At 43.3% G+C, this 16,266-nt stretch overlaps 1 protein-coding gene across 2 annotated transcripts in view; it reads right to left on the bottom strand.

Moving 5' to 3' along the window:
- Window positions 1-11,852: 11,852 nt before the first annotated feature.
- SYT12 (synaptotagmin 12) overlaps window positions 11,853-16,266 on the bottom strand; it is a 206,846-nt gene continuing 202,432 nt past the window's right edge. For both annotated transcript variants that reach the window (XM_077460785.1, XM_077460784.1), the window contains exon 8: window positions 11,853-15,657. In XM_077460785.1, the coding sequence (XP_077316911.1) occupies window positions 15,484-15,657 (174 nt within the window). In that variant the 3' untranslated portion in view covers window positions 11,853-15,483. The remainder of the gene's footprint in view (window positions 15,658-16,266) is intronic.

Raw genomic sequence — 16,266 nt, 5'->3', positions numbered from 1 at the left:
CGTGGCCGGTGGTTGTGGAGGTCTGCGGGCGCGGGGCTTATCAGAATCTGGAAGCCCCCTTTAACAAGGGGACCCCCAGATCCCGGCCCCCCCCCCTGTTTGAAATGGTAAGGGGGTACAAAAGTACCCCTACCATTTCACAAAGAAAGTGTAAAAAATGGTTAAATAAAACAAACACACTTTTGAAAAATTCCTTTATTAAAAATAAAAAAATAAAAAAAAGATTCCAGCGGCGGTAATCCACTCTTGCTATCCAGCGACGGACGGTCATCTCTCCAGCGATGGGTCATCTCATCCAGCGCAGCGAATCCATCCTTCTTCTGTCTCCGTGGAGGAGACACTGCAGGCATTCCGGCGGCTGACGTTTCTTATATACGGAGGGCGGGGCCACCCGTCACCTGACCCCGCCCCCCCTCTGACGCAAGGGGAAACCCGGGGTTCCCCGTGACGTATGGGTGACCCCGCCCCCCTCTGATGTAACGGAAACCTGCCTGTGTTACATCAGAGGGGTGCGGGGTCACCCATACGTCACAGGGAACCCCGGGTTTCCCCTTGTGTCAGAGGGGGGCGGGGTCAGGTGACGGGTGGCCCCGCCCTCCGTATATAAGAAACGTCAGCCGCCGGAATGCCTGCAGTGTCTCCTCCACGGAGACAGAAGAAGGATGGAGGATTCGCTGCGCTGGATGAGATGAGCCATCGCTGGAGAGATGACCGTCCGTCGCTGGATAGCAAGAGTGGATTACCGCCGCTGGAATCTTTTTTTTTTTTTTTTTTTTTTTTTTAATAAAGGAATTTTTCAAAAGTGTGTTTGTTTTATTTAACCATTTTTTACACTTTCTTTGTGAAATGGTAGGGGTACTTTTGTACCCCCTTACCATTTCAAACAGGGGGGGGGGGCCGGGATCTGGGGGTCCCCTTGTTAAAGGGGGCTTTCAGATTCTGATAAGCCCCCCGCCCGCAGACCTCCACAACCAGCAGCCAGGGTTGTGGGGATGAGGCCCTTGTCCTCATCAACATGGGGACAAGGTGCTTTGAGGGGTCACAGACCCCCAAAGCATCCTCCCAATGTTGAGGGCATGTGGCCTGGTACGGTTCAGGAGGGAGGGGGGGCCGCTCTCTCGTCCCCCCCTCTTTTCCTGCGGCCTGCCAGGTTGCGTGCTCGGATAAAGGGTCTGGTATGGTTTTTTAGGGGGAACCCCACGTCAATTTTTTTTTAAATTTGACGCGGGGTTCCCCTTAATATCCATACCAGACCTGAAGGGTCTGATTATGGATATTTAGGGGGAACCCCACGTCAAATTTTTTCTTAAATTTGAGGCAGGGTTCCCCTTAATATCCATACCAGACCTGAAGGGCCTGGTAATTGAATTTGGGGGACCCCCACGCTTTTTTATTTTATTTTTTTTTTTTTTTATCAATGACTTTCAATGAGTGTTCTCTGTATTACGGAGCCGACAATTCATAATAGCTGCGAGTGATTTTAAAGGACTTTTTTTCCTGCATAAATGACACTTTGTGCAGGGACAGTTCTAAGCACGGGAAACATGCGCCCCTTCACAGGCATACTATAGACAACCCCCCCCCCCCCCCCCTACGAAATTTAAAGGAATATTACACTTTTATTGTTTCACTTTAATCATTATTAAAATCACTGCTCCCGAAAAAACGGCCGTTTTTAAAACTTTTTTTTGCATTGATACATGTCCCCTGGGGCAGGACCCGGGTCCCCAAACACTTTTTAGGACAGTAACTTGCAGAATCTTTTCTCTCTGTCAAATCTTTTTTCTCTGTCGAATATTTTCTCTATATAATCTTGGACTAATAGAGGTAAGGTTAGGCACATTCGACCACAGGTTCTATAGACACAGATTGTTGTCAGAGTCATGTCGAATCTCCTATTCTATATCGAACTGTTGTAACAATGAAAATGAAAATAAAGCATTTATTTATGTCGGATCTTTCGTTTTTCGGATTTTGTGCTTTCGTTATCGTTTGTCAAAACGAAAACGAAAATAGCTAAAATTCGGACGAAAATGCATTCGGACGAAAACGAATGCACATGTCTAGTTAGCAGCTTTAATCGCATCCTCTTCCCAGAGTGGGAGGAAACGCAATGGATCTCCCTCCCCCGCTGCAGACCCCATGTCAAAAGAGCAGCAATGGCCAGAGGAAGAGCAATTACCACCCTCAGTGGACGGGAAGAGGGGCAATCTAATGATTCGTCTTTGGAAGAATCAACTGTTGAAGAACCTTTCTCAGCCTCGCAATCTGAAAAATTGCTAGTGCAATCCCTTACTGAAATGCTCCGCTCGGCATTCAAGTTGCCCTTGACAGAGTCAGCAAAAAGGCCCATTTCTTCACTAGGTTTGTTAAAGACCCTGCAGGCTCTTCAAACCTTTCCTGTTCATCCTTTGCTGGAGCAACTTATATATGCTGATTGGGTTCACCTGGATAAGCATTTTCTCCCTCCTAAAAAGTTAACTCTCTATCCTATGGAAGAGAAATTCACCAGGGAATGGAGTATTCCAGCGGTGGATTCTGCTATAGCCTCTCTGAATAAAAACCTGACTTGCCCTGTAGACATCTGCTGGATTCCTGAACATCTGAGCATTAAGACTAGAGTCTTTACTGAAGACTTATTTTTCTACGGCAGGTGCAGTAACTCAACCTGCTGTGGCAGAAGTAGGCATCTGTCAATCCCTAAAAGACCAGCTGAAACGGGTTCTTAAAGATATTCCAGTTCAGCAGGCCCGAGACTCGGCCAAACTGCCTAGGGCATTGTGTTTTGCAATTGATGCTATTAAAGATTCTATTCATCAGCCTTCTTGCCTTACACTCCTACTGGTGCATATGTGTAGGATCTAGTAGCTAAAAAACTGGTCAGCCGAGGCACCATGCAAAAAAAAACAAAAAAACTTTTGGCTGGGTTTCCATTTGACGATGAACAGCTGTTTGGGGAGGACTTGGATACTAGGATAAATACATCCAAAAGATTTCAAGTGGGAAAAGTACCTTGTTACCAGTTAAATGAAAGAATAAGCATCCCTCGTTTAAGCAAGCGTCCTCTCCAGGTCCAGGAGCATCTGCCTCCAGGCAGTCGCGACCACCTCCGCCGTCAGGTCCAAGAGGTAAAGCTCAAGGTCATGCCCAGGGACAAAAAAAGTTCCGGGGGAGGAAACCTACGAAGCAGAATTCTAAAGCTTCCGTATGAAGGGGTTCCCCCGCTCGGGTGGGGGGGGGGGGGGAGACACTTGCAGTTCACAAAGGTGTGGCAGGAAGAGATTCAGGACAGCTGAGTCATCTCCACAATAGCTCTGGTTTACAAGCTAGAGTTTTGAGCGTTTCCATCACCTCGTTTTCTGAGGTCAAACGTTCCCAAAGATCCAGGGAAAAGGCAATCCCTGTTCCTGGCATTAGACCAACTGTTATCTCAAGGGGTGATCATGGAGATCCCTGTGGAAGAGCAAGGTTTGGGATTTTATTCAAACCTCTTCACGGTGCCAAAACCAAATGGAGATGTCAGGCCCATCTTAGACCTCAAAGGTCTATATCCGTTCCTGAATATCCACTCATTTCGCATTGGAGTCGATCCAGTCAGTAGTTTCCATCCTACAAGGAGGGCCACTTCTGGCGTCAATCGACACCAAGGATGTATATCTACATGTGCCTTTTTTTTTTCCTGCTCACCAGAAATTTCTGCGATTCGAGGTAGAAGGGCACCATTTTTAGCTTGTAGCTTTGCCCTTCAGCCTATCTACTGCACTCTGGGTTTTTACAAAGGTTCTGGCCCCACCTCTGGCCAAACGAAGAACTCAGGGCATAACGGTTATAGCATACCTAGACGACTTGTTACTAGTAGACCGGTCGGTAGCCTGCTTGGACCAAAGTGTGGTCAGCACAGTCAACTAACTGGAATACCTAGATTGGATTCTCAACCTAGAAAAATCATCCTTAAAGCCACTAAGAAGGCTCGAGTACTTAGGTCTGATCATAGACACTGCCCAGAGAAAAGCGTTTTTGGCCCAGGCAAAAATTAGTCAGGGCCAAGAAGTACCCCTCCATTCACCTTTGCATGAGGTAGTTGGGGAAGATGGTGGCCTCATTCGAAGCTGTTCCCTATGCCCAGTTTCATTTGAGACTGTTCCAAAACGGTATACTAACTGCTTGGAACAAAAAGGTCCAAGCTCTAGATTTCCCAATGCATCCACTCCAAAGGTACGTCAGAGCCTAAATTGGTAGTGCATGACCAAGAATCTGTAGAAGGGGAAATCCTTCATACCAGTTACCTTGCCTTTAGATATGGGGAGTAGTCCTGGAAGAAGCATCTGCCCAAGGAAGATGGTCCATGACCGAGAAGGCCTTGCCCATCAACATTCTAGAGATTCAGACGGCACGCTTGGCTCTGGAGGCCTGGACATTCAGGTTGCAGAATTGTCCTGTCAGGATCCAATCCGACAATGCCACAGCGGTAGCTTATATCAATCACCAGGGGGGCACCAGGAGTCATGCAGCCCAGAGGGAGGTAAATCATATCCTAGCTTGGGCAGAGAAGCATGTACCTTGCCTATCAACAATCTTCATTCCAGGAATAGAGAATTGGTAGGTAGACTTCTTAAGTCACCAGCAATTGTTCCCGGGGGAATGGTCTCTTCATTCCGACATCTACCAGGCTGTATGCCAAAGATGGGGGACCCCGGATGTAGATCTGTTGGCGTCCAGGTTCAACAAGAATCTAGACAACTTTGTGTCAAGGACAAGAGATCCAATTGCTTGCGTTGGTGATCCCGTGGGATCAGTTTTCACTGATTTATGCATTCCCTCCTGTTCAGCTGCTACCTCGTCTTCTTCGTAGAATCGGGCAAGAAGGGAAGCTGGTGATTCTTGTAGTCCCGGCATGGCCCAGAAGATATTGGTATGCAGAGATCATAAGGATGGCAGTGGGGGACCCATGGACCCTCCCACCACGTCCAGACCTGCTCTCACAAGGACCAGTATTCCACCCTACCTTACAAACGCAAAATTTAATGATTTGGCTATTGAAACCCATATTCTGAAGAATCTGGGTCTTCCAGGGTCAGTGCTGTCTACCCTGATTAATGCTAGGAAACCAGCTTCCAGAGTCCTATATAAGCCTGGAGAGCATGTTTCCTGGTGTAAATCCAAAGGTTGGCATCCTTGGAAGTATGTCATAGGCAGAATTCTGGCCTTCCTAAAATTAGGGGTAGAAAGGAAGCTGGCCTTATGTACTATCAAAGGTCAGCTTTCAGCTTTATCAGTATTGTTTCAGAGATCTTGGTCAGGACTTTAATACAGGAGGTGACTGCTTAATCCGCCAGTTAGGTCACTATTATGTACTTGGGATTTGAACTTGGTTTTGTCGGTATTGCAAAAAGAGTAATTTGAGTCAATACAATCTATTCCCTTGGTCCTTTAGACAAGGAAATTAGTGTTTCTGATTACGATATCCTCTGCAAGAAGGGTATCAGAATTGGCTGCTCTTTCATGTAAAGAGTTATATTTAATTATCCATAAAGATAAAGTGGTCTTGCAGTCTCATCCAGTTATTTTTTTTTTTTTTTTTTTTTGCCTAATGTGATAGATTTTCATCTGAACCAGGAAATTCTCTTTCCTTAATTTTATCCAGAACCTCATTCTGGGCTAGAGAAGTCACTACATTCTTTTCATGTAGTGAGAGCAATTAAAGTCTAAAAGGCAACTGCCCAGATTAAAAAAACAGATGTTTTGTTTGTTTTGCGGTTGATCATAAGAAAGGACAGGCAGCATCAAAAACTATTATTTCTAGATGGGTTAGGCAAATTATCATTCAAGCTTATGATTTGAAAGGGAGGATTCCACCCTTTAAGATCAAACCACACTCAACCAGAGCAGTTAGTTCTTCTTGGGCAGTCTATCACCGGGCCTCTATGGCTCAGATCCATACATTCCCTAGTTTCTGTCAGGTGGATATGAAAGGACATGAGGATACCACCTTTGGGAGCAGTGTGCTGCAGCCTGCAGAATAGGTCCTCAAGTCTGATGGCATCCTGCTTATATGTGTCTCCCTCCCCTCATATGGCATTGCTTTGGGACATCCCATATAGTTATTATTATGGTTCTGTGTCCCGTGATGTACAATAAAGAAAATAGGATTTTTATAACAACTTACCTGTAAAATCCTTTTCTTTAAGTACATCACGGGACACAGAGATCCCTCCCCTCTTTGGCATATATATGTATATTGCTTGGCTACAAAACGGAGGCGCTCCCAGTGTGGGACAGGTTATATAGGGAGACAACTTCATGTCTTGAGCGTGCCAGTGTCCATCATCTAAAGGTGGCTATATACCCATATATTAACTATGGCTCTGTGTCCCGTGATGTATTTCAAGAAAAGGATTTTACAGGTAAGCTGTTTATAAAAATCCTATTTTTCTGAATAAATAGGATTCATTCAGTGTTTAATATTGTGATTAGGAGATGGGGTTACCACCGTAGGTCTGCTGCAACAAATTTTCCTCCAGGAAATGAAGAGCCCTAGGTGCCAGCTAATGCATATAGCAAATCAAGGTGAGTAGAAAATTCTGGACAGCCGCACTCCAAATTACATTTCTAGTGCCTTGATTAGAACATCAGGATCACACTGTACATGTCACAGCAAAGTAATACAGAACCAAAAACAGCTGACGCTTTCACACTAAACGTAGTGCTTACTCATAGCTAATGATCTCTAAAAATGCTAACAAATATATACTATTTGTGATAAAACATGTGACTGAAAAAAGTGAGTTAGCCAATCAGTTAATCCATTCAGTCACATGTTTTATCACAAATAGTATATATTTGTTAGCATTTTTAGTGATCATTAGCTATGAGTAAGCAATACGTTTAGTGTGAAAGCGTCAGCTGTTTTTGGTTCTGTATTACTTTGCTGTGACATGTACAGTGTGATCCTGATCTTCTAATAAAGGCTTGAGAAATTTCATTTGGACTGCGGCTGTCCAGAATTTTCTACTCGCCTTGATTTTATTATTGTGATTAGCCGTGATTGGCCCTGTCTGTGTGAGGTGTGTTCTAGGGTGGAAGTCATATGATGTCCTCCCAGAACAATAGGGCTTCCGCCTGGGTGGCATTTTGGCCTGTGTTGGAAACTGTCAATCAGCTGATGCACTTGCCTTGCTCTAATTATGAAAGTTGCAGGGTCTACATCCCTTTAGAAGCGATTCACCCTTTGGGAGTATCTCACAAAAAATGTTTTGTTGTTGAAGAGAATGCGTTAAAATCTGGCATGTATCTTAGTGAAAACTTCAGGAAAAATCTGTGAGCCAATCACACAAGCAGGAAATTAGATTTCCAGTAAAGTTATGTACACCAGTGGTCATCAACCCTGTCCTCAGGGCCCACTAACAGGCCAGGTTTGCAAGATAACTGAAACACATCACAGGTGATAACATTTTCTGCTCAGTGATTGCATTATTCTAGTCTGCATCTCCCCAAGGTAATACCGTATATACTCGAGTATAAGCCGAGATTTTCAGCCTCTTTTTTGAGGCTGAAAGTGCCCCCCTCGGCTTATACTCGAGTCATCGCCGTCTGACTGCTCGATCAGCGTATCGAGCAGACAGACGGCGGACATACTACAATTTGAAAGCCGCGCCTCCTTCTCCGCCTCCGCCTGTGATAGGCGGAACACTGAATTTCCCAGCAGCCTGTGTTCCGCCTATCACGGACATCGTCTCATCCTCGTCCGTAGTACGAGGATGAGACGATATCGGTGATAGGCGGAACACAGGCTGCTGGGAAATTCAGTGTTCCGCCTATCACAGGCGGAGGCGGGGCTTTTGAATTTTAGAATGGCCGCCGAGGCGATCCTGGCAAGGCACGGGACGGAGGCAAGGCAAGGCACGGCACGGGACGGGACGGAGGCAAGGCACGACACGACACGGGACGGAGGCAAGGAGGCACGGCACGGGACGGAGGCAAGGAGGCAAGGCACGGCACGGGACGGAGGCAAGGAGGCAAGGCACGGGACGGAGGCTCGGGACACAGGTAGGCTGGACACACACACACACACACACACACACGGACACACACACATGGACACACACACACAGGGATGGATGGATGGATGGAGACACACACACACAGGGATGGATGGATGGATGGAGACACACACACACAGGGATGGATGGATGGATGGAGACACACACACACAGGGATGGATGGATGGAGACACACACACACAGGGATGGATGGATGGATGGACACACACACACACAGGGATGGATGGATGGATGGATGGACACACACACACACAGGGATGGATGGATGGATGGACACACACACACACAGGGATGGACGGACACACAGGGACGGACACACACACAGGGATGGACAGGCATGTCTCACCCTCGGCTTATACACGAGTCAATAAGTTTGCCAGTTTTTTTGGGGGTAAATTGGGGGCCTCGGCTTATATTCGGGTCGGCCTATACTCGAGTATATACGGTACATAAAACCTGGCTTGTTAGTGGGCCCTGAGGACAGGGTTGATGACCACTGATGTACACCATCTGTGTGTAGAAGTCCTCCAGGTTGCCATATTGCATTGAGTTTAAGGCTGGGCTCACACTGCTGCGGGGGGAGATCCGGATGTGATTCGCACCCGCACTGCAGTGCAAATCACATCCGATCTCCGTAGCGATGCGAGTTCAGCCATACAGATAGTATGGCTGAATTCGCATCGCTCCCGCAGCAAACTCGCACGGGACCCTTTTTTTGGTCTGCAACAGAATCGGATCGCATGGGGGTTCACACCATGCGATCCGATTCCTGTGCGAGTCGGCAGATCGCACTGCGATATGCGGACGGATCTGGGGGTGTCATTAACATATCATTGACACTCCCAGCCGTCCGCATAGGGCAGTGTGAACTGCTGGCGGGAGTAATGCGATGCGGGAAAACGCCGCGGATTTGCGACGTTCCCGCATCGCAGCGGTGTGAACCCGGCCTTACAGAAAATTGCCACGTTGCAGATTGAAAAGGAAAGGACATTTTAAATAATATTAAATTACATTATGGCTTGTGTAGCAATATGCTGCATTTCTTTTATTTGCTATATTGGAGTTAGACTTTATTTCTGAAACATGAATGTTGACTTCCCATAAAAAAAAAAATAAAAAATTTTTTTTTAATAGTGCGACGTGGCTCCCAAACAAAATTGACTTTTTTTTCCACAAATAGAGCTTTCTTTTGGTGGCATTTGAGCACCTTATTTTTAACTTTTTGCTATAATAAATATCCCCAAAAAACATATAAAGACATTTTTTTTCCCTCAGTTTAGGCCGATACATATTCTTCTACATAATTTTGGTAAAAAAAAAAATCACAATAATATATTGACTGGTTTGCGCAAAAGTTATAGCGTCTACAAAATAAGGGATAGTTTTATGGCATTTTTATTAATAATTTTTTTTTACTAGTAATGGCAGCGATCATCGATTTTTATCGTGACTGCAACATTATGGCACACGTCGGACAATTTTTACACATTTTTGGGACCATAGGCATTAATACAGCAATGAGTGCTATTAAAATTGCATTGATTACTGTAAAAATGTCACTGGCAGTAAAGGGGTTAACACTAGGAGGCAGTAAAGGGGTTAATATGTATCCTACCGAGTGTTCTAACTGAAGGGGGGGATGGGACTGTACAGGGAAACTAACAGATCACTGTTCATACTCTGTATGAACAGACGATCTGTCAGTTCACTACTCAGAGAACTGGAAACTGTGTTTACACACACAGCTCCAGGTTCTCCCTGTCCCCCAAGCGATCGCGGTAGCCTGGCGGTGATCGAGACCGGGCACTCGCATCGGCGTGGGGGGGCAACACCCAAGCACCCGCTAGTGCCCGTTTATGCTACCAACATAGCATAATGGCGATTCACGCAGCCAAGCCATGCTGCCACAGTACAACTGCGGCGGCTAGCAGTTAAAAGGGATGTTTGATCCTGTTTGCTTTCGATCCTCCCCTTCTTTCACTGTCCCCAAACCATTTCCTGATAATACAGAGGAAGGGGTAGAGGACAACCTGCACACGCTCAGTTTAGTGTGTATTGCTAGAGCGTTTTTTTTTTTTTTTTTTTTCTTGAAAGAGTGCATGTGATCAGCACAGGACTAATCAGCACTGCCCAGACTTATAGGACAGTTGGAGCAGAATGAAAACTCCTCTTACAAGCTTTAACCAGGCACTAGTAGAAGTCACGAGACTACTATATACTGCTGATGAAAAAAGGTATTTAGCAGTTTTATATTTACTAAAACTCTTGCATTTCCATGTTTTGTGTACTGTGGGAGACCAGATATAGTGAATGCAGGGTCCTGGTTTTAGTAACATTTTAAGTTTTTTTACCTTAATGCAGGGCTTGACAAATTTGCTTGGAATCTAGGAGCCAGCTAAAAAAGAGCCGTAACGGCAATCTGGACCTGTCCCTGGCCTGACATGGAGACGAGTGAGGGGAAGATAGCGCGGCCCCCCCAACCTGTCTCCAAGTCATTGCCCATAGCTCTTAGAGGGACATTTTATTTATTTTATTTTTTTCAAATGACAATTGTTTTTTTTTTTTATTGCATTTTAGTGTAAATATGAGATGTGAGGTCTCTCTGATCCCAGATCTCGTATTTAAGAGGACCTGTCATGCTTTTTTCTATTACAAGGGGTTTTTACATTCCTTGTAATAGGAATAAAAGTGAATTTTTTTTAAAAGAACAGTGAAAAAATAAAAAGTTAAAATAAGAAAAAAAATGTTTTTAAATGCGCCCTGTCCCGCCAAGCTTGCGTGCAGAAGCGAACGCATACGTGAGTAGCGCCCGCATAGGAAAGCGGTGTTCAAACCACACGTAAGGTATCGCTGCGATCGGTAGAGCGAGAGCAATAATTCTACCCCTAGACCTCCTCTGTAACCCAAAACATGCAACCTGTAGAATTTTTTAAACGTCGCCTATGGAGATTTTAAAGGGTAAAAGTTTGTCGCCATTCCATGAGCGGACACAATTTTGAAGCGTGACATGTTGGGTATCAATTTACTCGGCGTAACAATTATTTTTCACAATATAAAAAAAATTGGGCTAACTTTACTGTTGTCTTATTTTATTAAATAATTTTTCCCCAAAAAAGTGCACTTGTAAGTCCGCTGCACAAATACGGTGTGACAGACAGTATTGCAACGACCACCATTTTATTCTCTTGGTTGTTAGAACTCCTAAACATACATATTTTTTATTCTAAGTAAAGGGGAGGAGATGGGCGGGCAGTGAAAGCTCCATTAGCATTGCTGGCTGTCATACCAACAGCCACCACTAGAGGGCACCAGATTCCAGAAGGAAACCTAGGACCGCAAAAGGCCTCAAAGCTGCGGCCTCAATTACCGGCCGCCGCGGCGGTGCAGCCCGAAGCGATCACGTCGGGGAGTGTGCACGGAGACAGAATACCCCCAGCTGTGCTGCCCCAGGTCGCTGATTCTAGTCGCAAATGCAACCTGGCGCCCGGGGTTTGTCGAGCCCTGCCTTAATGCATCCACTGCATTAAGGTGGAAAACCTTACATTGTTAGCTCCCTCCAGTCCCCCCTAAATACTTGCCTGAGCCTGATCTTGATCCAGCACTGTGCCTGAGAGCAGCGGCACTCTCCTCTCCTTCCTCACTGAACATGGAGGCAGCAGCAGGAACTATTGGCTCCTGCTGCTGTTTATCAAATCTTGAGAGAAGGAAGAGGGGGTCAGAGCCAAGCCACATCATTTGTGTCAAACCCACAAACCCGTCCCGAAACCCAAGGTCAGACAACATGACACATAATGTTTTTCATGAAAATATTTTTTATTGCAGTTAATAAAGCTGTTATCATTGACAGGATTCTTCAAATATTCATTATAAATATATTTAAACATTGAATACATGCAAAATTGTTTTATAATTCGTTATATTTTTTTTATTAGTGTGTATTGTACACATCAAGTTTCACATATTTGTGAGTTCTTATATGTTACTGTGGCAATGCTGAATTTTCAGTTTGTCGACAGTCCAACCTTCTTTTGTTATAGAAAAATCTGTGTTAAGAGTAACTTCATATAGTAGAGTATCCACAACATAAATATATATTTTAAAAAATATGAATTTTCTTCCAGCATCACAAAAATTACTCTTTTTTTTTTTTTAATCCTTTTGAGAGAAGTGTATTGGAGTTAAAGAATGGCACGGCCCAGAGGTTCGATTTTGATTATTTTTTTGACAATGCAAGAAGTTGTTTAGCCAAATCTTGTTATGCAATACTTAAGCCCATCTCAAGCCTAAACTTTTCTCTTGTTTGTAATACAGTGGAGTATGATTATAATTTCTCTTGGGGACTTAGTGTCATCTGTGGTCCTATTGAGATCTCCTTTTACTTCCTCTTTGTCATAGGGATTCAGAAGGACAGGAAGTGATGGAAAATATCTCCAGTGGGGACAGGGACAGCAACAAAAATAATTTTTTAATTTTTTTTTGGTACAAGAAAAGGTTAGCACCTTAGGCAGGTTTTTATTGCTGTGTGCCTTTCTATCCATTTACACCCTATAGAGTGGCCCCGATCCTCCTCTTCTTCTGTGGTTCCCCTGCAGCGCTCCTCCTCTTCTCGAGTGCGCCGTTGGAGAAGTGCGCTCCCGTGTCCTGCTGCTGCGTCCATTGTCACATACAGCAAGACTTGACTCTGTCCCCCCCGATTCTCATGTCATTGGAGTTGATTGACAGCAGCGGGAGCCAATGGTTGCGCTGCTATCAGTCTATCCACTCAGGACCCGAGACACCGGCTGGAGTAGGTGTGCTCGTCCCAGGCACAGAAACAATCGGACTCCAGTAAGTAAAATGGGTGCTCGGGGGGGGGGGGGTGCACTAGAAGAGGTTTTTCACCTAATGCATAGCATGCATTAAGGAGAAAAACTACAAGGGTTTACAACCCCTAATCTTCTGGCTATAATGCCTCCTAAAGCTGGCTATATTCTAGTAGAATTTTATTCCAAATTTTTCTATTTAAGATCTTTCATATAATTCCCTGATCAGTGGGGTCAAATCAATGTTTAACTTCAGCCGCAATGACTAGAGAATTCAAAGGAGCGAAGTGGAGACGTTTTCTTGAACGAACACATTTCTAACAGGGTAGTGTTTTTATTCAGTAAAGTCCTTTTCAGATGTTCTGAGATTTTTTAGACAAATGGCTGTACAAACCTTCAATTTAAAATCTACTAGTGTGGCCGGCTTTTGTCACTGATTCAGAAAAAATATATCGATCAGAAGTCCTTACCTGTAACCTTATTCTGGGTTAGTGAGTATTGATGATTGAGGGTCTTTTTTAACAGGTTACCTTTTAAACAATACATTTAAATTTCAAAAATGAAAATCTGATACATTTTCTCATTTGCATGTCCTTGATCGTGTTGATAGCAAGAAAAACAAAATGGGTTGCCTTTTAGTTGCAAACTATTTGACTATATATTCATTCACTATTATCGTGGACGCTAATGTAGAAAAATACAATGAATGGCAGCTATGATTTTTTATTAAATTTTTTTGGAAAAATACAAATGTGTCAGCTGCCTGGGGGTGTACACAAAATACACACCAATAGATTACCAGACTTTCAAAACTAATTTTCAAAGCAAATATTCCACCCTTCCTTTTTTACCAATATCCTGCTTCAGAGTAAGTCACAAGTGGCAAATTCAATGATTGTTAGAAAAAGATAGTTCATCTGAAATTTTTTGCATTATATATTCTTAACTATTTACAGGTTTAAAACTTTTTTGTTTTAAATTTTCTATAAATCTGTGGATCATAATTTTTTTTTCAATTTTATTTTAATCAAGTAATTCAGAAGAAACGTTTATTAACATTACCTTTTTTTATCATTTGATAAAAAAAAACATTTTATGAAATTATCCACCATATTAATTAACCCTGCTTTTTGGGGCAATTGGGTGTAACACAATTATTCTATATGAATCGTGTCAATGTATCAAGTGACAGGCATTCATTTGTGAACCTTATTTAAATCATGCAGTAAGTGAATCTTTGCACATAAATCAATAATCCTGATATACTGGTTTTCTAAAAATTGTGAGAAAGCAATGGAAATGTAGTGGTGCTTCTCTATCATACATCACTTCAGTAGAGTAAAGGACAACAGGGACATCAAATACATTTGGTGCTTTTTACAGTCAAAATGTAAACCGCAAAAACCCCAAGTCATTCCATATCTTTATACACAACAAAATTCAGCTGTGCTGCACCACCATAGCGTGCAGGCTGGGGACATTATATACTTTACATCCAAACAAAATCCCATCAGTATTTAACTAAATTATTCACCTTATTAAATTCATATTGATTCAAGAAAATACATCTTAACACATAAAAACAACACCCTCTGCATATCTGTGCAGCTTAGCACATAGCACAAAACATCAAAGGGGACTTGGGGCAAGCAATGTAGGCTGTGCTGACAAAATGCACTCACTGAGATTAGCTTGACTTTATGCATGGTGGAAACAGCAGCAGAGCTTGCTTTAGTGGAAAAATGTCCTGCCCACGAGGTGCTGTATTTTTATCCTGCTGTCCCGCCCACGAGGTGCTGAATTTTTATTCTGCTGCCTCGCCCATGAGGTGCTGGATTTTTATCCTGCTGTCCCGCCCATGAGGTGCTGTCTTTTTATCCTGCTGTCCCGCCCACAAGGTGCTAGATTTTTATTCTGCTGTCCTGCACACGAGATGCTGCATTTATATCTTGCCCACATAGTGCTGAATATATGTTCTGATGTCCTGCTCACAAGCTGCTGGATTTCAAATCACAGTTAAGACTCTGCTGCATAATTTATTAACAGATAAATAATACCATTTTAAGAAGATATAAAGATTATACTCATGTTGTTTTTGTTCAGTTTTATTATTCAAAATGAAGAATGGAAATTTGTTTTAAGATTAAAAAATGTAAAATATTTACTTCTCCTTACGTTTAGAAGCTGAGCATTAATATTTCTGTGGCAACACACATATGGCTTTGGCTAGAGGTAGCTGTTACATAACAACAAGCTAACCCCCAAGGTAATTTTTAGATCATCTAAATATTGTAACTGTCAGCAAAATATAATTGTTTCATAATTCTCAGTAGAATATCTTGTGTAGCAAAGCAAACACTGATGATAAGTCTTTAAATGTTAGCAATTCTTTTGGCAATGTACAGCCTGAATTTAAATTATGCTGGAAACAGAAAACCATAGTAAAATCTTAGCAGAATTTACAGCCTGAAATATTAGGAAAGAAATCTCATGCCAGATATTTACAGAGTATTTTTGTACATTAATATGTTTACAGAGAGTCATGATAAGTTTCTGCTTTGCCTTTTGGTTCATTAACGTATAATTATCATTACCAACAATCTTCTTATCATGATTTGTGGTTAGTTTTGGCGTAGCTGGTGCCACATAGACACGGGCTTTCTTAGGGTAGCCAACATTTGGTTCCAGTGGGTCATGCCCATCCCACTGACTGAAGGTCCGATGATCACATGGCCGACATTTTCTGTTCTGCCATCATCACAACATTCTGCTACTGTCACCCTCAGAGACAAGTCCTAGAAAGACAAAATCACTATATCATATAACAGCATTTGGAAATCTGCAAATCCACAAGTGTATGACATGCCTGTTTGGAGGAACAAGGTGACTTCGCTGTTTGGAGGAACAAGGTGACTTCGCTGTTTGGAGGAACAAGGTGACTTCGCTGTTTGGAGGAACAAGGTGACTTCGCTGTTTGGAGATTGGGGCTTCTATTAATGACCATTTTAGCGCTTTTGCACTTTTCCTTAGTTCTATTTGCTAGGTTCTTGGATATCCTAGCAGCATGGAAAATCCAATCTCACAGTAATTGCATGGATGAGATTATCAAGAGAGTTTTGCTATGTCTCCTGTGCAGTCTGGAAGTTAAAGCGGTATTAAAACCAAAACTGGAATATGTTGTGGTTTACCAATCATTAGATACAATGGCTGCAATAATTTCCTTTTATTAGGCTTTTCCTCTGGTGATCTGGGCAGTAACACACCACTAGGGATGAGCCGAACACCCCCCGGTTCGGTTCGCACCAGAACTTGCGAACGACCCCCGCGTTCGAAACGAACGTTAGAACCCCATTGAAGTCTATGGGACTCGAACGTTCGAAATGAAAAGTGCTAATTTTAACGGC

The sequence above is a fragment of the Lithobates pipiens genome, unplaced genomic scaffold (genome assembly GCF_037356315.1).
Source record: "Lithobates pipiens isolate NorthernLeopardFrog02 unplaced genomic scaffold, aLitPip1_a1.2 Scaffold_10, whole genome shotgun sequence".
In the NCBI taxonomy this organism is placed as follows: Eukaryota; Metazoa; Chordata; class Amphibia; order Anura; family Ranidae; genus Lithobates; species Lithobates pipiens.
This window is presented reverse-complemented; position numbering and strand designations above follow the sequence as displayed.